General features: G+C 47.8%; 1 protein-coding gene across 1 annotated transcript in view; it reads left to right on the forward strand.

Moving 5' to 3' along the window:
- Window positions 1–1,657: 1,657 nt before the first annotated feature.
- The window catches only part of LOC309550327 (vomeronasal type-2 receptor 26-like), a gene marked incomplete at both ends in the record, with an annotated part of 58,818 nt that continues 34,307 nt past the window's right edge, over window positions 1,658–26,168 (forward strand). The window contains 2 exons of the mRNA XM_082250724.1: window positions 1,658–2,401; window positions 24,731–24,952. Of these exons, the coding sequence (XP_082106850.1) occupies window positions 1,658–2,401; window positions 24,731–24,952 (966 nt within the window). The remainder of the gene's footprint in view (window positions 2,402–24,730; window positions 24,953–26,168) is intronic.

Consider the following 26,168-nt stretch of genomic DNA (forward strand, 5'->3'; position numbering starts at 1 on the left):
ACCACAGCCCCCCCCCCCCCCCCTGCACAACTCTGCCCTTCACTACATACCACAGCTCCCCTCGGCATCTCTGCCCCCTCACTCTCCAACTTTTGCACAGGTGTACAGCAGAGCGGAGAGCTGGAGGCAGGACAGCTCTGGACAGAGGAAGGGAGCAGGAACTTTTCATATTAACAAGCTCATGATTGGTTGCTTGGACTGCCCTGCATCCTAGCAACCAATTAGCAGCTGGTTAACTTAAAATGTTTACACTGGCAGCTCTCGCTACTGCCTTCTGTCAAGAACTGTTATGCCTCCAGCTCTCTGCTGTTATAATGACTGAGGTAGAGGCTGGGGGAAGAACTTGCTGCTAAATGGCGGGACCACGGGGTTCCAGATGGGAAAGTGTCCTGGTCTGCCATTTAGCGATGCCTGTCCTACATGTATTCCTTGTGCTGTATTTAACCGAGCTACAGAATTATTTTGTGCAATTGAGGAGGATTGCATTGGGCCTGTAGATGTATGGATTAGAGAAGTTGTATTTTCTATGCAACCAATTTAAATATAGTATATATCAGGATGGTTTTACTGTTTTATAGCAGCCTTAGAGTGAGCAGTTGTTGTAAACCCTCTCCTATACCCAGTGAAGTGAACAACCTCAGATAATACACAGAGATGAAGCAAATCCTCCTACATAAGTTTTACATGTATATCTGCTGTCTTTCCCCTTCTGCACTGTTTGGAAAGTAGAGATTGTGTTAAAAATCTTTCTTCCTGTTTCAGCAGTACATAGGGGTGGGTGTGGAGTCTGGGCTACCACTGTGTGAGAGCTGATTGGAGGAAAGGGACACACCCCCCACTCCACATAGGCAGAGGAACGAAGGAACCTGCAGAGCTATACTCTTAAGGCTCCATTCACACCTGGGCGTTTTCAGCTCCAAAAACGCTCAAAAGAAACGCTTCCAAAACGCCCAACAAGTAAAACCCCATTCATTTAAATGGCCCCTGTTCACATCTGAGCGTTTTGCAAAACGCCTGTAGCTGAAAAAAGTACATGAGCTTCTTTTTGGGCTGATTACCAGCGTTTTTGATAGATGTCAATGAAAAACGCCTGAAAAAATCGCGGTAAAATCGTGGTAAAAATCACGGTAAAAATCGCGGTAAAATCGCGGTAAAAAACGCTACGCTCAAGTGTGAATGCAGCCTAATAGAAAAGCTCCCTTATGTAAGCTCCCTACCCCAACACAATTTTTCAGCTGCTGTTATCTCGTGTGTCAGAGAACTTTTCAGAAGTGACTCTGCTGATAACAGAGGAACAGAGCAGCAGAAAGACGTGGCACTTAGAGCTTTGAAGAGAGATAAGTTAACACTACAGATATATGTGCCTAGGTCAAATTTCATGAATGGGGGTTTACAACCACTTTAAGGGCTGGATGTGAGTCTGGAGAAAGTAAGTAGGCATTGTGTGCTGTCATATACTTAGATCTCTATATACTTAGATCTCTATCATATAAATTCTGACAAGTACTTCTTTATGTTAGAACAAAAAAAAAAAAAAAAATATTATTACATTTCTCATAGTTCTGTTGTTTGAATAATAACATCCCATTAAAATATTTCCCAATGTCTTATCCAGATCAGTTATCGAGTCACTGACACTCCCCTGAGTGATGGAAGAATGTATCCAACGTTATTCCGTATGACACCAGACGACCGGGCCCGTTATGCAGCTATTTTTAAGCTTTTTCAGCATTTTGGGTGGAATTGGGTTGGAATATTATCATCAGAGGATGGCAGTGGTGATAAGGAGTCCCAAGAACTGAGTAAGATGCTGAGCCAACATGGGATCTGCACAGAATATATCATTCCACTCATTATGAATATTGAATATGATGTTCAGAAAATAAGGACTATTAGTAAATCAACAGCTAAAGTTGTCATAGTGTGTGGGCCTTACACAAACCAATTTGAGAAGCTTGCTTCTCATATACCCTCTGTTTTTGGAAATCTCACATTTTTTTTTCCACCATCATGGAGAAAATTAAGTACTGCGTATCAGAGTGACTTTACAGCAATCAACCACAGCTTCATATTCTTATGGCCGCCAAAATTTAACCTAGACTACAATGTTTATAATCATCGCATGTTTCCTAAACGCTTATATGACCCAATACTGGAAGACATTTTGATTTTCTCTTTTAGGTGCCTTTCCACAAATGTTTACAAAAATGATGCTTTTTTTAAAATATTCTTTAATTATCCTTTAAAACCTTGTCCTAATTTAACAGATTGGTCATACCTATTAACTGGTTATCCAACTATACCTTCCAATGCATACACGGCTGTGTTTGTTCTGGCCAGAGCTCTACATGAAATGTACATGATGAAAAATAAATCTAAACAAAATAGATTCCAGCACATAGTAAGTTGGATAATAAGTGTTTATATTACTATGATCCTATCCTATATTATATAAGAATTATGTGAATGAAGTGAGATCCTTCTTACAGTCCATTCACGCTTGTGCGACTTCAAAATCATGTGATTTCCATTTATGACTTACAGCGCGACTTTGACACGATTTTGATGAGACTTTGGATGGGTGCAATTTTGGCTTTGATTAATGTGATTGTTTGTGCTCTACAAATTTGTGTAACATGCAGGTGTGACTTTCATTCGACTTTTGAGGGTTTACATTGAAGTCTTTGGCACTCAAGTTGCATGAAAGTCTGACCAAAGTAGTGCAGGAACTACTTTGAATTTGCCGCGACTTTAAGTCACACAAATACATAGTTACATAGTTACATAGCAGTTGAGGTAGAATAAAGACAATAGTCCATCCAGTTCAACCTGTGTAGCTGTGTGTGGACGTATTCATTTCCCATAATCCTGAATGTTTTGATCTTGGAGATGTATGTCCAAGAGTCTTTTAAAAGTAGCCATACTTCCCACAGTTACCACCTTTTGCGGAAGAGAGTTCCAGAATCTTACCGCCCTTACTGTAAAAAAACCCTTGCGTAGCCTGAGGTTAAATCCCTTCTCGTCTAATTGCATTGTATGGCCTTGTGTCTTCTTACATTCCTTGAGACTGAATAGTTTTTTTTTTCTATGCTGAGATCACCATTGAGGTATTTGTAAATTGCGATCATGTCCCCTCTCAGGCGTCTCTTCTCTAGGGAGAATAAATCGAGCACTTGCAAATGCTCCTCATAATTTAGGTCCTCCAATCCCCTAATTATCTTATTTGCCCTTCTTTGTACTCTTTCCAGTTCCAGCAAATCCCTTTTGAGGATTGGCGACCAGAACTGGACAGAATACTCCAGGTGTGGCCGGATCAGACCAGATATGAATGGTTCTCTTTGGGAAACACGGGGTGCGACTTGTCATGCAACTTTGGGGTCCAAAGTCACACACTAAAGCCCCGTACACACGTACTGATTGTCGGCCGAACGATCGGCCGTCTTTTGCCCGGTGCTGTCCTGTCGGCTGAAAAGTGCTAAAGACTGCACAAGAATTTTGTCGGCCAACAACAGCCGACTGCAGAAGTGATGTCATGTGATGGTTAGCTTTCTGTGTCTTTTTTCTTTTCTGAGCATGCCCAGTCTTGCTAATCTGCTGTTTGTCGGCCGAATTCTGTACTGACAGGCGAACAATCGGCCGTTCTGGTGACGGCCAACAAAAATTTTAAAGTCTGCACGCCAGATTCTGTTCGGCCGAAAAGTCGCAGTCGGTTGTCGGAAGCATCATACTAACAAGCCGACAATCGGCCGATCGGACGGTGGCCGAATATTTACGGCCGACAATCACTACGTGTGTACGGGCCTTTAGTCGCACAAGTGTGAATGGCGCCTTTCTGTCTGGGTGATCAGGAAAACTGCAATTACTTTTTTTTTTTTTTTTTACTAATTGCTTTGTATATACTATGTTAGGATACACATTTACATAGACCAGATTCATACATATACAGTGCATTGCGAAAGTATTCGGCCCCCTTGAACTTTTCGACCTTTTGCCACATTTCAGGCTTCAAACATAAAGATATAAAACTGTAATTTTTTGAGAAGAATCAACAACAAGTGGGACACAATCATGAAGAGGAACGAAATTTATTGGATATTTCAAACTTTTTTAACAAATAAAAAACTGAAAAATTGGGCATGCAAAATTATTCAGCCCCTTTACTTTTAGTGCAGCAAACTCTCTCCAGAAGTTCAGTGAGGATCTCTGAATGATCCAATGTTGACCTAAATGACTAATGATGATAAATAGAATCCACCTGTGTGTAATCAAGTCTCCGTATAAATGCACCTGCACTGTGATAGTCTCAGAGGTCAGTTTAAAGCGCAGAGAGCATCATGAAGAACAAGGAACACACCAGGCATGTCCGAGATACTGTTGTGGAGAAGTTTAAAGCCGGATTTGGATACAAAAAGATTTCCCAAGCTTTAAACATCCCAAGGAGCACTGTGCAAGCGATAATATTGAAATGGAAGGAGTATCAGACCACTGCAAATCTACGAAGACCTGGCCGTCCCTCTAAACTTTCAGCTCATACAAGGAGAAGACTGATCAGAGATGCAGCCAAGAGGCCCATGATCACTCTGGATGAACTGCAGAGATCTACAGCTGAGGTGGGAGACTCTGTCCATAGGACAACAATCAGTTGTATACTGCACAAATCTGGCCTTTATGGAAGAGTGGCAAGAAGAAAGCCATTTCTTAAAGATATCCATAAAAAGTGTTGTTTAAAGTTTGCCACAAGCCACCTGGGAGACACCAAACATGTGGAAGAAGGTGCTCTGGTCAGATGAAACCAAAATTGAACTTATTGGCAACAATGCAAAATGTTATGTTTGGCGTAAAAGCAACACAGCTCATCACCCTGAACACACCACCCCCACTGTCAAACATGGTGGTGGCAGCATCATGGTTTGGGCCTGCTTTTCTTCAGCAGGGACAGGGAAGATGGTTAAAATTGATGGGAAGATGGATGGAGCCAAATACAGGACCATTCTGGAAGAAAACCTGATGGAGTCTGCAAAAGACCTGAGACTGGGACGGAGATTTGTCTTCCAACAAGACAATGATCCAAAACATAAGGAAAAATCTACAATGGAATGGTTCACAAATAAACATATCCAGGTGTTAGAATGGCCAAGTCAAAGTCCAGACCTGAATCCAATCGAGAATCTGTGGAAAGAACTGCAAACTGCTGTTTCACAAACGCTCTCCATCCAACCTCACTGAGCTCGAGCTTTTTTGCAAGGAGGAATGGGCAAAAATTTCAGTCTCTCGATGTGCAAAACTGATAGAGACATACCCCAAGCGACTTACAGCTGTAATCGCAGCAAAAGGTGGCGCTACAAAGTATTAACTTAAGGGGGCTGAATAATTTTGCATGCCCAATTTTTCAGTTTTTTATTTGTTAAAAAAGTTTGAAATATCCAATAAATTTCGTTCCACTTCATGATGGTGTCCCACTTGTTGTTGATTCTTCACAAAAAATTACAGTTTTATATCTTTATGTTTGAAGCCTGAAATGTGGCAAAAGGTCGAAAAGTTCAAGGGGGCCGAATATTTTCACAATGCACTGTATATATATTTTCAATGCATTTATATATATATATTTATAATATATATTTATGCATACTTATGCTCATATACATTTCTAGTTAAGGTGTCCGTTCATGAAACAGAGAAAAGCTGTTATCCTCACGATCACAGCTGATCTCTCCTATGTACCATTTTATGTAGCTGAGATGAGGAGCAGAGAACATGTTCTCTACCTCTCATTACAGCAAATGGCCAGTTTATGAAAGTGAGATCTGAAGATTTTTCTGGCTGTTACCCTGAACTATCTCCATCCCAGATTCTGGGAGAGAAGCTGGTGCGAATAGATAAAGAAGACTTATTTCTTCCTATATATCAGCACCAGTGGGTTAAAAATTTCTATAAGCAATGTATATACTAGAGGTGCGCATCTTCACTGGCCTCACAATTTGATTACGATTATCATATCAACGATTCTATTTGATTCCACAATGCATCACGGTTAATGCCCATGGTTTTCATCAAATAAATTCAAGCAATCAGAACTCTTTTGTTTTTTAAGAACAGAAAAAAAAATGAACACTCCCTCCCTGCATGTAGCAGCGTCTAAATACAGCAGACAACAACTTAAAAAGGAGCTCCAGCCCCCCCCCCCCCCCCCCCCCACTCCAAATACTAGAGAAGAGAGTCAGAGACTTCAGACACAGTACAGGAGATGGTCAGAGATTTCGGACACACTACACGAGAGGTTCAGAGACTGCAGACACACTACAGGAGAGGGTCAGAGACTGCAGACATACTACAGGAGAGGGTCAGAGACTGCAGACACACTACAGGAGAGGGTCAGAGACTGCAGACACACTACAGGAGAGGGTCAGAGACTGCAGACATACTACAGGAGAGGGTCAGAGACTGCAGACACACTACAGGAGAGGGTCAGAGACTGCAGACATACTACAGGAGAGGGTCAGAGACTGCAGACACACTACAGGAGATGGTCAGAGACTGCAGACATGCTACAGGAGAGGGTCAGTGATTGCAAACATACTACAAGAGATGATCAGGGACTGCAGACATGATACAAGAAATGATCAGAGACTGCAGACATATTAAAAGAGAAGGTCAGAGACTGCAAACACACTACAGGAGAGGGTCAAAGACTGCAGACATACTACAAGAGATGATCAGAGACTGCAGACATGATACAAGAAATGATCAGAGAATGCAGACATATTAAAAGAGAAGGTCAGAGCCACTACAGGAGAGGGTCAGAGTCTGCAGCCACACTACAGGAGAGGGTCAGAGTCTGCAGACATACTACAAGAGATGATCAGAGACTGCAGACATGATATAAGAAATTATCAGAGACTGCAGACATATTAAAAGAGAAGGTCAGACTGTAGACATGATACAGGAGACGGCCAAAGAATGCAGACATGCAGAGGCGGCTCTCTAATTAGGCAGTTTAGGCAGCCGCCGAAGGCCTCGCGCTAAGAGGGGCCTCGCGGCCGCCAAATCCATGTAGTCAGGGACGGCGCGGCGCTGCCTCTGTTTGCTCCCGCTAAGAGGGAGCCTGCCCGCGTCCTGCCCATCCGTTCCGCCGCTTGGAGGGGGCACAAAATTACTGTCTGCGTGATGGAGGGGGAGAGATGCTGTTGTCCGCTCGTTGCAGAGCGGAGGCTAGCAGAGTGTCACTGCGAAGTGCGGACCGCCCCGCCTATCCTCCGCCCATAGAGAATATGGAGTCGGAAACGAAAGGAGAAAGTCAGCTGACGGCCATTGCCAATAGAGTGAGGCGGGAGGAGCTCTGGCTGGCTCTGCAAGGAGACCCCATGACGAAAAGGCAACCAGGAAGTCTGAAGAGGCAGAAGCGCTGAGGCTGAACGACTGTCTGAAGCTGAGGGAGTAATCGACTGACAAAGTAAGTAATTGCCAGTGAAATTGATTGGTAATTGGTGCCGTTCTCCCCCACCATCCCCACTGCCTCTTTCTGATCCCATCCCCCCACAACCTTCACAGATTTCATCCCTGATGGAGGGGGGGATTAGTAAGAGGTGGTGGTGGTGGGGGAGGATTGCACCCCCCCCATTACCACTGCCATTGATCCCCCCCCTCACCACTACAGCTGCCACTGATCCCAGCCCCCATCACCACCGCTGCCACTCAATCCACCCCCCATCACCACAGCTGCCACTCAATCCACCCCCCATCACCACAGCTGCCACTCAATCCACCCCCCATCACCACCGCTGCCACTCATCCCACCCCCCATCACCACCGCTGCCACTCAATCCACCCCCCATCACCACCGCTGCCACTCAATCCACCCCCCATCACCACCGCTGCCACTCATCCCACCCCCCATCACCACCGCTGCCACTCATTCCACCCCCCATCACCACCGCTGCCACTCATCCCACCCCCCATCACCACCGCTGCCACTCATCCCACCCCCCATCACCACCGCTGCCACTCATCCCACCCCCCATCACCACCGCTGCCACTCATCACATCACCACAGCTGCCACTCATCCCACCCCCCCATCACCACCGCTGCCACTCATCCCACCCCCCATCACCACTGCTGCCTCTCATCCCAACCCCCATCACCACCGCTGCCACTCATCCCACCCCCCATCACCACCGCTGCCACTCATCCCACCCCCACATCACCACCGCTGCCACTCATCCCACCCCCCCATCACCACCGCTGCCACTCATCCCACCCCCCATCACCACTGCTGCCTCTCATCCCACCCCCACATCACCACCGCTGCCACTCATCCCACCCCCACATCACCACCGCTGCCACTCATCCCACCCCCACATCACCACCGCTGCCACTCATCCCACCCCCACATCACCACCGCTGCTACTCATCCCACCCCCACATCACCACCGCTGCTACTCATCCCACCCCCACATTACCACCGCTGCCACTTATCCCACCCCCACATCACCACTGCTGCCACTTCTTTCCTCCCCCCATCACCACCGCTGCCACTCATCCCACCCCCCATCACCACGGCTGCCACTCAATCCACCCACCATCACCACCGCTGCTACTCATCCCACCCCCACATCACCACCGCTGCTACTCATCCCACCCCCACATCACCACCGCTGCTACTCATCCCACCCCCACATTACCACCGCTGCCACTTATCCCACCCCCATATCACCACCGCTGCCACTCATCCCACCCCCCATCACCACGGCTGCCACAATATGCAGTTCATTTTAATATCGCCTGCTTATTTATTTCTTTTATGGTGTGTGGGGGCCTCCTACATGATTTTTGCCTAAGGCCTCAAAAAGTATAGAGCCGCCTCTGCAGACATGATACAGGAGACAGTCAGAAACTGCAGACATAATACAAGAGACGGTCAGAAAGTGCAGATATGATACAACAGACGGCCAGAGACTGCAGACATGATACAGGAGATGGTCAGAGACTGCAGACATAATACAAGAGACGGTCAGAAACTGCAGACATGATACAAGAGACGGCCAGAGACTGCAGACATGATACAGGTGACGGTCAGAGACTGCAGACATGATACAAGAGACGGTCAGAGACTGCAGACATGATACAGGAGAAGGTCAGTTTGAGAGAGCGATAGAGGGGGGGGAGTGAGAGGGAAAGAAGATGAGAGAGGGGATGAGAGAGAGGGGAGAGGTTGAGAGAGAAAGAGAGGGGAGGTTGGAGAGAGGTTGAGAGAGAGAGAAAGGGGGGGGGGTGAGAAAGAGGTACAGGAATTAGTTAAACTGCAAAGACACCAATTAGTTAAATATTGCTTAAAATCTTCATTAGCAGCACACAGGAGCCAAGGGAAGAATGGCGGCATCAGATGAAACATAAATGAATGCAGCCTACAGCAGTGTAACATTTATACAGTACATCCAGTGATTGATGGGCGATCCGGGGCAGCCACAAGGAGAGTGATTGGAGCTGTCAAGTTGAAGCCCTGATGTCGGGGGTGGGCGGGGCCGGTATGCAGGGCTCCGCCCCTTTGTTCCATGCATAGACAAACAGCAGCTGGCCGGGGAAGAAGCTGGCAGGGGGCAGGACCAATGCTAGCTGCTGTATGTCCACCCACAGCGGTGTATAATTAACCTCAATTATACACCGCTGTGGGTGGACATACAGTACTTACAATTGGTCCCGCCCCCTGTCACCTTCCTCCCTGGTCAGCTGCTGTTAGTCTATGCATGGAACAAATAGGTGGAGCCCCTCATACCGGCCCCACCCACCCCAACATCAGTGCTTCAACTTGACAGCGCCAATCACTCTCCTTGTGGCTGCCCCAGATCACCCACCAATCACTGGATGTGCTGTATAAATCTTACACTGCTGAAGTATGTAGCCCTGAGTTCCCGGCCAACCACAGGCCTTGGGACTCAAGGCTAATAATTTTAAATAAGCAATAGGAGACCCGGGGGTTTTTGGGGGCCCACTCAGGTCTATAGCCCTTGTCCGCCCCCCCCCCCCCCATCCCGATGCCACTGCATAGGAGGCACTACGTCTCTCAGTTCAGCCTGGGTCATCGTGCAATCGCAATTCCGCTGGTCTCCTAATCGATGCTGAATCGTAATGCATCGATGCGCTGATTATTTTCAACACCCCTAGTATATACAGCGTGGGTGTCCAACCTTTTGGCTTCTCTGGGCCACACTGAGTGTAGAGAAATTTTCTCGGGCTGCATAAAAAATATATACTATAGTTAAGGTATATACTGTAAGAAAACGCCACTTCCCGCGTCACCACCCCCCCACCTGCACTAATTTACCACAACTAGAGGATGATGAAATGAAATGGAATCAGTATACAGAGGTTGTTTACTTCTTCTGAGAGATATTAGAGAAACACTCTAACCACCATTACCACTTCAGTGATTTGGAGTGGTCATGGTGGTAGGAGTCTGTTATGTGCTGGGGATAGTTGCACCCCTAGCACATATAACTTAGGCAGACAGAAAATGTAATGCCCTTATTCATACATGTATGAACAAGGACATGACATATGACAAAATACAACTAGTTATTAAAAAACATATTGCAACAATTTACACACGCTAATGCACATACCTTTTTTACTTATTTTGCAGACTGCTGGCGGGTACTGCTGGTGCGGTTACTTCTGGCGGTTACTGCTGGCGGTTACTGCTGGTGGGTAATGCTGGCGGTTACTGCTGGTGGGAACTGCTGGTGGGTAATGCTGGCGGTTACTGCTGGCAGGTAGTGCTGGTGGGTACTGCTGGCGGTTACTGCTGGTTGGTAATGCTGGTGGGTAATGCTGGCGGTTACTGCTGGCAGGTAGTGCTGGTGAGTACTGCTGGCAGTTACTGCTGGTGGGTAATGCTGGTGGGTATTGCTGGCGGGCAGTGTTGGTGGGTACTGCTGGTGGTTACTGCTGGCAGGTAGTGCTGGTGGGTACTGCTGGTGGGTAATGCTGGCGGTTACTGCTGCCAATTACTGCTGGCGGGTAGTGTTGGTGGGTAATGTTGGTGGTTACTGCTGGCGGATAATGCTGGTGGGTACTGCTTGTGGGTAGTGCTGGCGGTTACTGTTGGCAGGTAGTGCTGGCCCATCAATGCAGCCTCATCAGTGTCCATAAATGCAGCCTCACCATTGTCCATCAGCTCTTCCTCATCAGTGCCCATCACCTCAGCCTCATTAGTGCCCATCAGCTCAGCCTCATCAGTGCCCATCAGCTCAGCCCCATCAGTGCCCATAAGCTCAGAATCACCAGTGTCCATAAATGCAGCCTATTCAGTACATGGGGATTAGAGAGAGGAGAGCCGCCAGATTACATAGAGCGGGGATTTCCCATTTACCTGGTGCGGCTGCTGTCATACAAAGTCCTGCCTCCTGGACCGGCTCCTATGATAGATGTCACCAGTGTGCTGTCTATCATAGGAGCCAGTCCAGGAGGCGGGACGTTGCATGACAGTGGCCTCCGGGTAAGCGGGAGATCCCTGCTCTGTGTAATCTGGCGGCGCTCGCCCCCCTTCCCCTCCAAAAAAGCCAAATGGGCCCAGCAGGACCCATGGTAGGGTTAGTCCTGGGGGCCCCTCTGCCCCAGCTTGCGGTGCACCTGCCCAGGATCAGCCCTGCAAAGTGGGACAAAACAAGGGACATCTGGTCATCCTAGGCTAGTGGCCAGCAGGTCCCACAGGCCATGGTCAGCTTCCAGAAGAAACAAAAAGAGGTAAACGGAGCGCCTCTAAGTGCAGTATGTTTTAATCCAAGAATACATACAAGATATAAAAACTCACATGGGGTACATAATGTAAGGCTCAAAAGATGGTGACGGGAGATGGTAGAGGAATCCAGGATCCATTATCCAAAGATGGAGTACATACGGAAGCTGGTGGATAAAGCAGGAGGACAAACAAGGCCGGCCGTTGTCTTCCGGGATTCGGTACTTCCACATGTTGGGCTGGAACGCACTTGAAAAAAGAGCGTGCATGCCCACTGGGAGCTTGGCGCATGTTCTGAAACAGGTCGTATTCTCCATCTGACTTTGGTGACGTCACGCGCCTCTACGCTGCGTTCCAGCCCCACACGCGGAAGTATCGGATCCCGGAAGACAACGAACGGCCCCCCATTGTCCTCCTGCTTCATCCACCAGCTTCCGTCTGTACTCCATCTTCGGATACTGGATCTTGGATTCCACTACCATCTCCCGTCACCATCCTTTGAGCCTTATATTATGTACCCCATGTGAGTTTTTATATCTTGTATGTATTCTTGGATTAAAACATACTGCACTCAGAGGTGCTCCGTTTCCCTCTTTTCGTCCTCTCCACAGAGCTTTACTTCCCTGTGCTATGGAGCTAGCCCTTCGTTAATGACTGTTTTCTCCTTAATGGACTCCCCATACCTTCACAGTATGTCCTACGTACACTTGCACTACTGCTATCTGAACTATTGATATTTTCAGTTTACTGCCTACCATACGCTGGTCACATCGACCCCTCTGTAATTACCCAGAGCATCAGCTTATTCACTGTTTTTTTCCAGAAGAAACAAGGCATGGCCAGCGGCCAGCAGGACCCACAAGTCAGTGGCCAGCAGGACCCAAAAGTCCACGGCCAGCTCCCAGCTGGACCCACAGCCCTCGTGGGTCCTGCTGGGAGCTGGCCGCAGACCTGTGGGTCCTGCTGGGAGCTGGTCATGACCTGTGGGTCCTGCTGGTCGCTGGCCATGACCTGTGGGTCCTGCTGGTCGCTGGCCATGACCTGTGGGTCCTGCTGGCCACTGACCTTTGGGTCATGCTGGTCACTGGCCTGTGGGTCATGCTGGCCGCTAACCATGGCCTGTGGGTCCTGCTGGCCACTGACCTGTGGGTCCTGCTGGTCACTGATCAGATGGTCCTGCTAGCCACTGGCCTGTAGGTCCTGCTGGGAGCTGGCCATGGCCTGTGGGTTACAGGTAATGCCCAGCGGCCAGCAGGACCCGTGGGCTATGGCCTACTGTGGGTCCTGCTGGCCATGGCCTATGGGACCTGCTGGCCGCTGCCCATGCCAGCTTCCAGCAGGACCCACAGGCCAGCGGCCAGCAGGACCCACAGGCCAGCAGCCAGCAGGACCCACAGATCAGTGACCAGCAAGACCCACAGGCTGTGGCTAGCAGCCAGCTGGACCCACAGGCCATGGCCAGCTCCCAGCAGGACCAACAGTGTTGAGGGTTATTTTGAGGTTACTGGGTGGCACTGAGGCAGGGTAAATAGGGGGGGGGGGAATGGTGGGATGATCATGTAGGGGTCAGCTGAGGATGTCAGGGTCTCTCACATCAGTGATGGCAGCTGCCAGCTCAGTTCTAGGTACTTGCACGGCCTCCTCCAGTCCTGGGGTGGTTGATGCTCCTGTCCTGGGGTCAAGTAAAGTTGCAGCCAGCCCAGTACCCCGAGCCAGTCACATGCGTCCCGACTCCCTGGCGTGCCCTTCCTCTGCCTGCCTCCGAGATCCGGGAATTGTAATTTGCTAGCTGCGCTGCTCTAAGTTCTCCACTCTCTGAGAGCTTGAGCGCACATGGATGACAACTCCCAGAATGCAATAGTCGGCCGCTGTGGCCGTGCCCCTGGCCAGGCTTCCTCCAAATCAAAAAAAAAAAGGCTGTAGGCGGCCACCGCACTTCTGGTCTGGAGTTCCAAAGCCGGTGGGTCTCATTGCCTGCAGTTCCGGGCAGCATGCGGCCCATGGGCCGCAGGTTGGGTATGCCTGCCCTAAATGTTTAAGGGGCTATTTAATGAGTCAGGCTAAAAGATGCCATGCAGTGCTTTAGCTGGTCTGTCTAGGGGACAGGAGCCACACTGGAGCAGAGATTATTTCAGCTCGGTAGGGGCAGGCCCAGAGGCGGTTCATGCAGCTTGAGCCAGGAATAGTGATATGTGATATTAGCCCAATCCTCTGTCTGCCCTTCGACAGGGCAAATTGACACATGTACCATACCTGGCACATGTCCTCAATTTGGTGATGCAATGTTTCTTAAACAGGTACCCAGGGTTGCAAGATATTCTAAGGCAGGCCAGAAGAGTCTGTAGCCATTTTGGGTGGTGTGTTGCGGCCAGTGTTTGGTTGGCTGAAATCATATATATATACATATACAAACCCGATTCCAAAAAAGTTGGGACACAAAAATAGAATGCATTAATGTGCAAGTTTCAAATTTCAATATTTTATTCAGAATACAACATAGATGACATATCAAATGTTTAAACTGAGAAAATGTATAATTTTAAGGGAAAAATAAAATGATTTAAAAATTTATGTCATCAACACATCTAAAAAAGGTGGGACAAGGCCATGTTTACCACTGTGTGACACCCCCCCTTCATTTTATAACAGTCTGCAGACGTCCGGGGACTGAGGAGACAAATTGCCCAAGTTTAGGAATAGGAATGTTGTCCCATTCTTGTCTAATACAGGTTTCTAGTTGCTCAACTGTCTTAGGTCTTCTTTGTTGCATCTTCCTCTTTATGATGCGCCAAGTTTTTCTATGGGTGAAAGATCTGGACTGCAGGCTGGCCATTTAAGCACCTGGATCCTTCTTCTACGCAGCCATGATGTTGTAATTGGTGCTGTAATTGGTCTGGCATTGTCATGTTGGAAAATGCAAGGTCTTCCCTGCAAGAGACAATATCTGGATGGGAGCATATGTTGTTCTAGAACTTGGATATACCTTTCAGCATTGATGGTGCTTTTCCAGATGTGTAAGCTGCCCATGCCACACGCACTCATGCAACCCCATACCATCAGAGATGCAGGCTTCTGAACTGAGCGCTGAGAACAACTTGGGTTGTCCTTGTCCTCTTTAGTCCGGATGTCCCAGTTTTTCAAAAAGAAATCAAATTTTGATTTGTCTGACCACAGAACAGTTTTCCACTTTGCCACAGACCATTTTAAATGAGCCTTGGCCCAGAGAAAACGCCTGCGCTTCTGGATTATGTTTAGATTTGGCTTCTTTTTTGGCCTATAGAGTTTTAGCTGGCAACGGCGAATGGCACGGTGGATTGTGTTCACCGACAATGTTTTCTGGAAGTATTCCTAAGCCCATGTTGTGATTTCCATTACAGTAGCATTCCTGTATGTGATGCAGTGCCGTCTAAGGGCCCGAAGATCACGGGCATCCAATATGGTTTTTCTGCCTTGACCCTTACGCACAGAGATTGTTCCAGATTCTCTGAAACTTTGGATGATATTATACACTGTAGATGATGATAACTTCAAACTATTTGCAATTTTTCTCTGAGAAACTCCTTTCTGATATTGCTCCACTATTTTTCGCCGCAGCATTGGGGGAATTGGTGATCCTCTGCCCATCTTGACTTCTGAGAGACACTGCCACTCTGAGAGGCTCTTTTTATACCCAATCATGTTGCCAATTGACCGAATAAGTTGCAAATTGGTCCTCCAGCTGTTCCTTATATGTACATTTAACTTTTCTGGCCTCTTATTGCTACCTGTCCCAACTTTTTTGGAATGTGTAGCTCTCATGAAATCCAAAATGAGCCAATATTTGCCATGACATTTCATAATGTCTCACTTTCAACATTTGATATGTTATCTATATTATATTGTGAATAAAATATAAGTTTATGAGATTTGTAAATTAGTCCATTCCTTTTTTACTCACAATTTGTACAGTGTCCCAAGTTTTTTGGAATTGGGTTTGTACATAAATATAAACATGCAGTATATATATGTACCGTATTTTTTGCTCAATAAGACGCACCTGACCATAAGACGCACCTAGGTTTTAGAGGAGGAAAATAAGAAAAACAAATATTCTGAACCAAATGTTAAAATATACCAAAATGTATTTTTCCCCCCCAGCACCAATTTAACACAACTAGAGGGTGATGAAATGGAATCAGTATACAGAGGTTTACTTCTTCTGAGAGATATTAAAGGAACACTCTAACCACCATAACCACTTCAGTGATTTGAAGTGGTGATGGTGGTAGGAGTCAAAAACACTGCACATGCTGGGATATTTACAGTTATGTGCTGGGGGCTAGTTGCACCCCTAGCACATGTGACTTAAGCAGCCAGAAAATGTAATGTCCTTGTTCATACATGTATGCTGGTACTGCTGGCGGGTAATGCTGGTACTGCTGGCGGGTAATGCTGGTACTGCTGGAGGGTAATTTTGGTACTGCTGGCGGGTAATGCTGGTACTGCTGCCGGGTAATGCTGGTACTAATGGCGGGTAATGCTGGTACTAATGGCGGGTAATGCTGGTGGGTACTGCTGGTAATGCTGATGTCTACTGCTGGTAATTCTGATGGGTACTGCTGGTAATGCTGATGGGTACTGCTGATATGCTGATGGGTACTGCTGGTAATGCTGATGGGTACTGCTAATGCTGGCTCCTCTGTGATAGGAGAGGCACTGGAGGAAGCAGGTGGCTTCAGTACGGAGCAGAGCCGTTGCTTCCTGTGTATGGCTCCTCCTGTCACAGGCAGAGTACATTTGATATCACTCTGTGAGCCGGTCCTATACAGGAAGCAGCGGCTCTGTTATTATCTGACAGAGTCTGCTTTTGTCAGGAAAAGAATTACCATTCAGCAACAATAGATTGCTGGAGGCAGAACAGGTGTGTCACCACACCCTTCTCCCCAGCCCTGGCCCTATTTAAGACGCTCTCTGGCTGTGCTTCAGTGCTGGTTTATCATCAGCTCCTGTACCCGTGACCTGTCCGATTGCCTGTTGTTCCTGTTTGACCCGGCTTGCTCCTTTGACTTACCTGCATCTCTCCTTCGTTTGACCTTGGCTTGCCTGACCACTCTTTACTCTAAAAGACACCTCAGCTGGATCTCCTGTGTACCGACCTTGGCTTGGATCCCACGGACTCTCTCTTTTGTACGGCCCTCTGTACCTTCATCTCCTCGGACTGATTATCTGTGTATGACCCTCGGCCTGGCATTAACCTTGTCTCTTTTCTCTGAGCATCTATAGAATCACCATACATCCATCCGGGATCCATCCGCATCCAGTGCTCCTTGGGACGTGTCATCTCCTGTTTCACCACCAGGGGTGATCCGCACCGAGCTGCAAGGGAAGCCCTCTCAGCACTTCGGCCTCCACCAAGGTAACTGACAGCATAAACCAGCCATGTCAGAGGCCGACAGAGGTGCTTCCCAGCTCGAGGCCCTATGCCAGCAGGTTTCAGCCCTGACCCAAGCTGTGCAAAGGCTACAAGATGGGTACTTCCAGCTAGAGGGTCGAGTACTCAACATGGCCAGCCCTTCTCCTCCACCTGACCCGAATCAGCCAACCGCTAGCTCGCTGCCGGCTCCGGCCCAACCGGACCATGCTAGCTCCGGCCATTCAGCTTCAGCTCCGCCCCCGGAACCACGGGTGCCCACGCCAGAACTCTTCCGTGGGGAGCGTAGGAAATTCAGGGCCTTCAGGAATGCTTGTTTATTATACCTAGCCCTTCAACCTAGGACCTTCTCCTCTGAGTCCGTCAAGGTGGGATTCATAATCTCCCTACTGGCCGAAGAACCTCAGACTTGGGCACACAATTTCTTGGAACAGAAGAGTCCAATCCTGAATTCCACAAACTCTTTCTTTGAGGCTATGGCCCTATTATATGAGGATCCCCAGCGTACGGTCACGGCAGAGTCGGCCCTGCATGCCCTCCAGCAAAACAAACGCCCGGCCGAGGACTTCCGAGGTAGACTTTCGTAGATGGGCAGCCAACACGGACTGGAACGAGGCAGCATTGAAATACCAGTACCGTCATGGCCTCTCGGAAGCTTTAAAAGACGAGCTGGCTCGGGTAGAAACACCTGCATCCTTAGAGGATATAATCGCTCTTGCCATCCAAATGGATAGGCGTCTGCGGGAGCGACGCTCAGAACGCCTTCAAGGGTCTCGAGCCACATGGGTCATGCCAAAGGTCCCATTTATGGCCTCTCCTCTTCCAGGACCAGCTGTCAATGCCCCTGCAGACGGGGAACCTATGCAAATTGGGCTCATTCGTTCCTCCCTGACCCCCGAAGAGAGACAACGCCGCCGCCAGGCGAACCTCTGTCTATACTGCGGAGCTTCCGGCCACTTCCTCCAAAATTGCCCTGTGAGGCCTAGTAAGTGCTGTTCACGGTCTGTCCCGAACTGTCAGGTCTCTGAGCCATCCCCTGCTCACCTTATCCTTCCTGTCTCCCTACAGGTAGCAGAAGAGAGGATCCAGCTCACGGCAATTATTGATTCCGGAGCTTGCAGTTGCTTCCTGGATTGTACACTAGCTGCAAAGCTAGGGGTACCCCTGCAAGCCAAGGAGCAACAGCTTCAAGTTTTCCTGGCCGACGGATCCCTGCCTAGTTCCGGACCCATGACCAGGTAGACCTACCCGGTCCTTACTACCACGGACTCGGGTCATCAAGAGCTCCTCCGCTTCGATGTCCTGTCCTCTCCCTTATTCCCGGTCATCCTAGGCCTACCATGGCTCCAAGCCCACAATCCACAGATCCAAATACTGCCTGGACCATTGCTTCCCTTCCAAATCCCAAGCTCCATCCACTTGCCTAGCCGTCCAGCCGGCCTCAGACTCCTCCGAAGACATTCCTGCAGCTTACCGGGACTTTAAGGATGTTTTCGACAAGAAGAAAGCTGATGTTCTACCCCCTCACAGGCCCTACGACTGCCCCATTGAGCTTCTCCCAGTGGCAGAGATCCCTTTTGGAATGATCTTCCCCCTATCTGAAAAGGAATTAGAAACTCTCCGGTACTATGTCGATGAGAATCTGGAAAAGGGGTTCATCAGGCCCTCATCCTCCCCAGCTGGCGCTGGAATATTTTTTGTAGAGAAGAAGGACGGAACGTTAAGACCTTGTGTTGATTATCGGTAACTCAACAAAGTTACCATTAAAAACCGCTACCCTCTCCCTCTAATTCCAGAATTGTTCCAGCGCTTCCGGAATGCCTGAGTCTTTACTAAACGAGACCTCAGAGGGGCATACAATCTTATCCGCATCCGAGAGTGGGATGAGTGAAAAACTGCATTTAGAACCCGTTTTGGCCACTACGAATATATGGTCATGCCATTCGGGCTGTGCAATGCCCCGGCCACTTTCCAACATCTGGTAAATGACATTTTCCGTGAATTTCTGGATAACTTCTTAATTGTTTACCTAGATGACATCCTGGTCTTCTCCCCCTCTCTAGAACTCCATCGGATTCATGTTAAAAAAAGTTCTAACCACCCTGAGGAAACATGGACTCTACGTGAAACTGGAGAAGTAGCTACGGGGGCTATTCTGTTCCAGCGACAAGGCCCAAAGGCCTTACTACACCCAGTAGCATTTTTCTCTCGGAAGATGTCACCTCCTGAGAGAAATTATGATGTGGGGGATCGAGAACTTCTCGCCATTAAATCTGCCCTGGAGGAATGGAGGTACCTGTTGGAAGGGGCAGTGCACCCTATTATGATATTCACGGACCACAAGAATCTCAAATATCTGAGGGCCGCCAAACGGTTGAGACCTTGGCAAGCCAGGTGGGCCTTATTTTTCTCACGCTTCAATTTCCATATTACCTACAGGCCAGGGTCTAAGAATGGAAAAGCGGATGCCCTGTCCCGGATGTTTCCAGACACTCCCGGTACAACAGAGCCCAATACCATCCTGTTGGCTCAAAACTTTTTTCTGATCCATACGAACTTACGGTCCTCGATTCAGCAAGCCTCTACCCAGTATACAGGACAAGAAGCCAAATCTCTACATAAGCGGGAAGGATTCCTCTGGTATCAGGAGAAAATTTTTGTTCCCACACAAGTGAGATTGATGGCCCTTAAGACATTCCATGACCACAAACTTGCAGGGCATTTTGGGGTAAGGAAGACCTTCGAACTCATTCAACGCCACTTTTGGTGGCCTAAATTACACCAGGACTGCAAAACATATGTAGATTCCTGCATCACCTGTCAACGCAACAAGGGGGCAAAAGTAAAGTCATGGGACTGTTAAGACCATTGCCAATTCCGGAACTACCCTGGAAGGGTCTATCTATGGACTTTATAGTCGAGCTTCCACCCTCAGAAGGGTTTACTACCATCTTAGTGGTCGTAGACCGACTCTCTAAAATGGCTCACTTCCTACCAATGATGGGTACCCCTTCTGCCTTGGAGACAGCCAATACATTTATCAAAGAGGTGGTCAGGCTTCATGGACTTCCGAACAATATAGTCTCGGATCGAGGCGTTCAATTTACCTCTAGGTTCTGGAAGGAGCTCTGTAAATCCTTGGCGGTTGAAGTGTCCCTGTCATCTGCTTATCATCCACAAAGCAACGGGCAGACTGAAAGAACAAATCAAACCCTGGAACAGTACCTCTGATGCTTCTGCACCAGTGCTCAGGACAACTGGACCTCCCTGCTTCCATACGTGGAGTTCGCCTATAATAATTCTGCGCACTCCGCAACCAACCAAACCCCATTTTGGGCAAATTATGGCTTCCATCCTTCCTTTTTGCCCAATCTGGATCAGGAAATTACGGTTCCCACAGTCCATGATCGGCTAGCAGCCATTGCAGCTAATCTCCAGTTGTTACGGGACAATATTCTGAAGGCACAACAGGCCTATAAAAAGTTCTGTGATCTCAAACGGAAGGAGAACCCAGCATACAAGGTGGGAGACAAGGTTTGGCTTTCGTCAGTTAATCTAAGATTATCTTGCCTGTCCAAGAAGTTGGGGCTCAGATTCATCGGTCCTTTTGAGGTCAAAAGAATAGTGAATCCTGTAGCCTTTGAGTTTATCCTGCCTGGCTCTCTTAAGATCCACCCGGTGTTTCATGCTTCGCTGCTTAAACCGGTGATACCAAGCCCCTACCCTGGAAGAGAAGAGTTACCACCTCCTCCAGTTTCGGTAGAAGGGGAGCCTGAATTCGAGGTTGAGACCATCCTAGATTGTCGACAGAAAGGCAATCGCACTCAATATTTAATCAAATGGAAAGGATACCCGCCGGAAGACAATTCTTGGGAACCATTAGGCAACATACATGCTCCTAAACTCCTGAGAAAGTTTCACAATAAGTTTCTCGGGAAAATGTGGTCGTAGGGCATCCAGAGGCTGCCCCTCGGGGGGGGGGGCACTGTCAGGAAAGGAATTACCATTCAGCAACAATAGATTGCTGGAGGCAGAACAGGTGTGTCACCACGCCCATCTCCCCAGCCCTGGCCCTATATAAGACGCTCTCTGGCTGTGCTTCAGTGCTGGTTTATCATCAGCTCCTGTACCCGTGACCTGTCCGATTGCCTGTTGTTCCTGTTTGACCCGGCTTGCTCCTTTGACTTACCTGCATCTCTCCTTCGTTTGACCTCGGCTTGCCTGACCACTCTTTACTCTAAAAGACACCTCAGCTGGATCTCCTGTGTACCGACTTTGGCTTGGATCCCACGGACTCTCTCTTTTGTACGGCCCTCTGTACCTTCATCTCCTCGGACTGATTATCTGTGTATGACCCTCGGCCTTGTCTCTTTTCTCTGAGCATCTATAGATCTCCTGGAAGCGGTCCTGAATCACCATCCATCCAGGATCCATCCGCATCCAGTGCTCCTTGGGACGTGTCATCTCCTGTTTCACCACCAGGGGTGATCCGCACCGAGCTGCAAGGGAAGCCCTCTCAGCACTTCTTCCTCCACCAAGGTAACTGACAGCTTTCTTCAGATCTTCACACCGGTACTCTTACATGCCGGTATGCGGCAGCAGCGGCAGCGGGGGTGGGAAGACCTGGAGACCTGGCCAATATTCGCTCTATAAGACGCACATACATTTCCCCACATTTTTGTGGGGGGGGGGGGGGGGAGTGTGTCTTATGGAGCGAAAAATACGGTGTATATATAAATATATATATATATATATATATATATATATATATACATACATACAGTATCTTACAAAAGTGAGTACACCCCTTACATTTTTGTAAATATTTTATATCTTTTCATGTGACAACACTGAAGAAATGACACTTTGCTACAATGTAAAGTAGTGAGTGTACAGCTTGTATAACAGTGTAAATGTGCTGTCCCCTCAAAATAACTCAACACACAGCCATTAATGTCTAAACCACTGGCAATAAAAGTGAGTACACCCCTAAATGAAAATGTCCAAATTGGGCCAAATTAGCCGTTTTCCCTCCCCGGTATCATGTGACTCGTTAGTGTTACAAGGTCTCAGGTGTAAATGGGGAGCAGGTGTGTTAAATTTGGTGTTATCGCTCTCACTCTCTCATACTGGTCACTGGAAATTCAACATGGCACCTCATGGCAAAGAACTCTCTGAAGATCGGAAAAAAAAGAATTGTTGCTCTACATAAAGATGGCCTAGCCTAGGCTATAAGAAGATTGCCAAGACCCTGAAACTGAGCTGCAGCATGGTGGCCAAGGCCATACAGCGGTTTAATAGGACAGGTTCCACTCAGAACAGGCCTAGCCATGGGTGACCAAAAAAGTTGAGTGCACATGCTCAGCGTCATATCCAGAGGTTGTCTTTAGGAAATAGACGTATGAGTGCTGCCAGTATTATTGCAAAGGTTGAAGGGGTGGGCGGTCAGCCTGTCAGTGCTTAGACCATACACCGCACACTACATCAAATTGGTCTGCATGGCTGTCATCCCAGAAGGAAGCCTCTTTTAAAGATGATGCACAAGAAACCCCATAAACAGTTTGCTGAAGACAAGCAGACTAAGGACATGGATTACCGGAATCATGTCCTGTGGTCTGATGAGACCAAGATAAACTTATTTGGTTCAAATGGTGTCAAGTGTGTGTGGCCGCAACCAGGTGAAGAGTGCAAAGACAGGTGTGTCCTGCCTACAGTCAAGCATGGTTGTGGGAGTGTCATGGTCTGGGGCTGCATGAGTGCTGCTGGCACTTTGGAGCTACAGTTCATTGAGGGAACCATGAATGCCAACATGTACTGTGACGTACTGAAGCATAGTATGATCCCCTCACTTTGGAGACTGGGCTGCAGGGCAGTATTCGAATATGATAAGGACCCCAAACACACCTCCAGGACGGCCTCTGCCTTGCTAAAGAAGTTTAGGGTGAAGGGGATGGACTGGCCAAGCATGTCTCCAGACCTAAACCCTATTAAGCACCTATTGAGCTTCACAGGTTGCTACTGGAGTCCTCTTCCACTCCTTCATGATGACATCACAGAGCTGGTGGATGTTAGAGACCTTGCGCTTCTCCACCTTCTGTTTGAGGATGCCCTACAGATGCTCAATAGGGTTTAGGTCTGGAGACATGCTTGACCAGTCCCTCACCTTTACTCTCAGCATCTTTAGCAAGGCAGTGGTCATCTTTGAGGTGTGTTTGGGGTCGTTATCATGTTGGAATACTGCCCTGTGGCCAGTCCGCGAAGCGAAGGGATCATGCTTTGCTTCGGTATGTCACAATTCATGTTGGCATTCATGGTTCCCTCAATGAACTGTACCCCCCAGTGCCGGCAGCACGCATGCAGCCCCAGACCATGACATTCTCACCACCATGTTTTTACTGTAGGCAGGACACACTTGTCTTTGTACTCCTTACCTGGTTGTCACCACACACGCATGACACCATCTGAACCAAATAAGTTTATCTTGGTCTCATCAGACCACAGGACATGGTTCCAGTAATCCATGTCCTTAGTCTGCTTGTCTTCAGCAAACTGTTTGCTGGCTTTCTTGGGCATCATCTTTAGAAGAGGCTTCCTTCTGGGACGACAGCCATGTAGACCAATTTGATGCAGTGTGCGGCGTATGGTCTGAACACTGACAGGCTGACCCCCCCACCCCTTCAATCTTTGCAGCAATGCTGGCAGCACTCATATATCTATTTCCCAAAGACAACCTCTGGATATGACGCTGAGCACGTGCACCCAACTTCTTTGGTTGACCATGGAGAGGCCTGTTCTGAGTGGAACCTGTCCTTTTAAACTGCTGTATGGTCTTGGCCACCGTGCTGCAGCTCAGTTTCAGGGTCTTGGAAGTCTTCTTACAGTCTAGGCCATCTTTATTTAGAGCAACAATTCTTTTTTTTCAGATCCTCAGAGAGTTCTTTGTCATGAGGTACCATGTTGAACTTCCAGTGACCAGTATGAGAGAGTGAGAGCGATAACACCAAATTTAACACACCTGCTCCCCATTCACACCTGAGACCTTGTAACACTAACAAGTCACATGACACAGGGAAGAGAAAATTGGGCCCAATGTGGACATTTTCACTTAGGGGTGTACTGACTTTTGTTGCCAGCGGTTTAGACATTAATGACTGTGTGTTGAGTTATTTTGAGGGGACAACAAATTTACACTGTTATACAAGCTGTACACTCACTACTTTACATTGTAGCAAAGTGTCATTTCTTCAGTGTTGTCACATGAAAAGATAGAATAAAATATTTACAAAAATGTGAGGGGTGTACTCACTTTTGTGAGCTACTGTATATACAAAATTATCCAATCTGAAAAATAAACAAATAATTGACTCTCAGGATTAGAGGGTTGGAGGATTATTTTCATATTAGAAAGACGTGGAGACATTGCAGGATAATGACGAAATAAAGAATGAGTGATTCTTCTGATTCATTCATTTCTATTCACATTTGGAGAATTGCCACCTAGTACATTGAATCTGACCACTTTGTATTTTATCTCAGACTTTGCTTAACTGTATATGACAGTGTGTGTATTTCTGTCTTCCATGAAAAGCTGCACAAATATATGAGAAATGGTAATTTAATGGACTCAGACGGAACCAATATCCACTTTAATGAGAGGAAAGAAATTCCAGCAAATCTTATTTTAGAAATGTGGCTTTTTATTAACAATGCATATATTTTGTCTACCACAATTTCCACTCTTCGAGAACCAGATTTTGTGCCTCAAACATTTGCCAATATGAGTGATCCCAACTTCTGGAAAACTGGCAAAGTAAGACATGACTTGATGTTTTCGGTTTATATTGTTTGCTGAGGAGGTTCATCATTTGGATTTATGGGGATCATTTAGCCTAGTTTTAAGATATCCTAGAAAATGTGGATGTCCATGAAAGGGGTCATTTTTGGAGTCAGTAAAGGGAGTTAATTTCGGCAACAGGGGTTGTAAATCTTTGGAATATGTGACATGAGATATACCGTAATTATTAACCACTTCAATACCGGGCACTTTCCTCCCTTCCTGCCCAGGCCAATTTTCCCCTTTTGGCGCTGTTGCATTTTGAATGACAATTGCGCGGTCATGCAACACTGTACCTACACGAAATTTATGTCATTTTCCCCCCACAAATAGAGCTTTCTTTTGGTGGTATTTGATCACCTCTGGGTTTTTTCCTAAACAAATAAAAAAAGACCGAAAAGTTTGAAAAAAAAAAAAAAAGTTTTTTTGTTTATGTTATACAATTTTGTAAATAAATAAGTTTTTTCCTGCACTGATGAGCACTGATGAGACTGCACTGACAGGCACTGATGAGGAGGCACTGATGGGGTGGCACTGATAGGCGGCACTGATATGTGGCACTGATAGGTAGCACAGATATGCAGCATTGGTGGGCACTGATAGGAGGCACTGCTAGGCACGGATAGGCGGCATTGATGGGCACTGATAGGTGGCACTGACGGGCACTGATAGGTGGCACTGATGGGCGCTGATGGGCACTGATAGGCGGCACTGGTGGGCACTGATGGGCGGCACTGACGGTCGGCACTGATGGGCACTAATTGGCACTGATAGGTGGCACTGGTGGGCAATAATGGGCACTGGTGGGCGACACTGAAAGATGGCAATGATGGGCACTTGTGGGCAGCACCGATAGGGAGGGCACTGGCGGGCAGCACTGATGGGGAGGGCAATGGGGGGATCCCTGAGCTTTGATTGCCATCCCTGGTGGCCATAGTGGGCATCCCTGGGGTCATAGGTGGGCATCCCTGGGGTCATAGTGGGCATCCCTGGTGGTTCTAGTGGCATCCCCCCCCGAGGGTCTGCACTGGTAATCAATGATCTGATTACCAGTGCCGACCCCCCCCCCCCCCTGTCAGGGGAGCCGCCGATCGGCGCTCCTTTACTCGTGCCTGTCAGGCACGAACTAAGGAAAGCCGATCAACGGCTGTTCCTGTTTACTATGTGACCAGCCGTGATTGGACACGACTGG

Source organism: Pelophylax lessonae (assembly GCF_965119305.1).
Source record: "Pelophylax lessonae genome assembly, chromosome: 1".
NCBI classification, from domain to species: domain Eukaryota; kingdom Metazoa; phylum Chordata; class Amphibia; order Anura; family Ranidae; genus Pelophylax; species Pelophylax lessonae.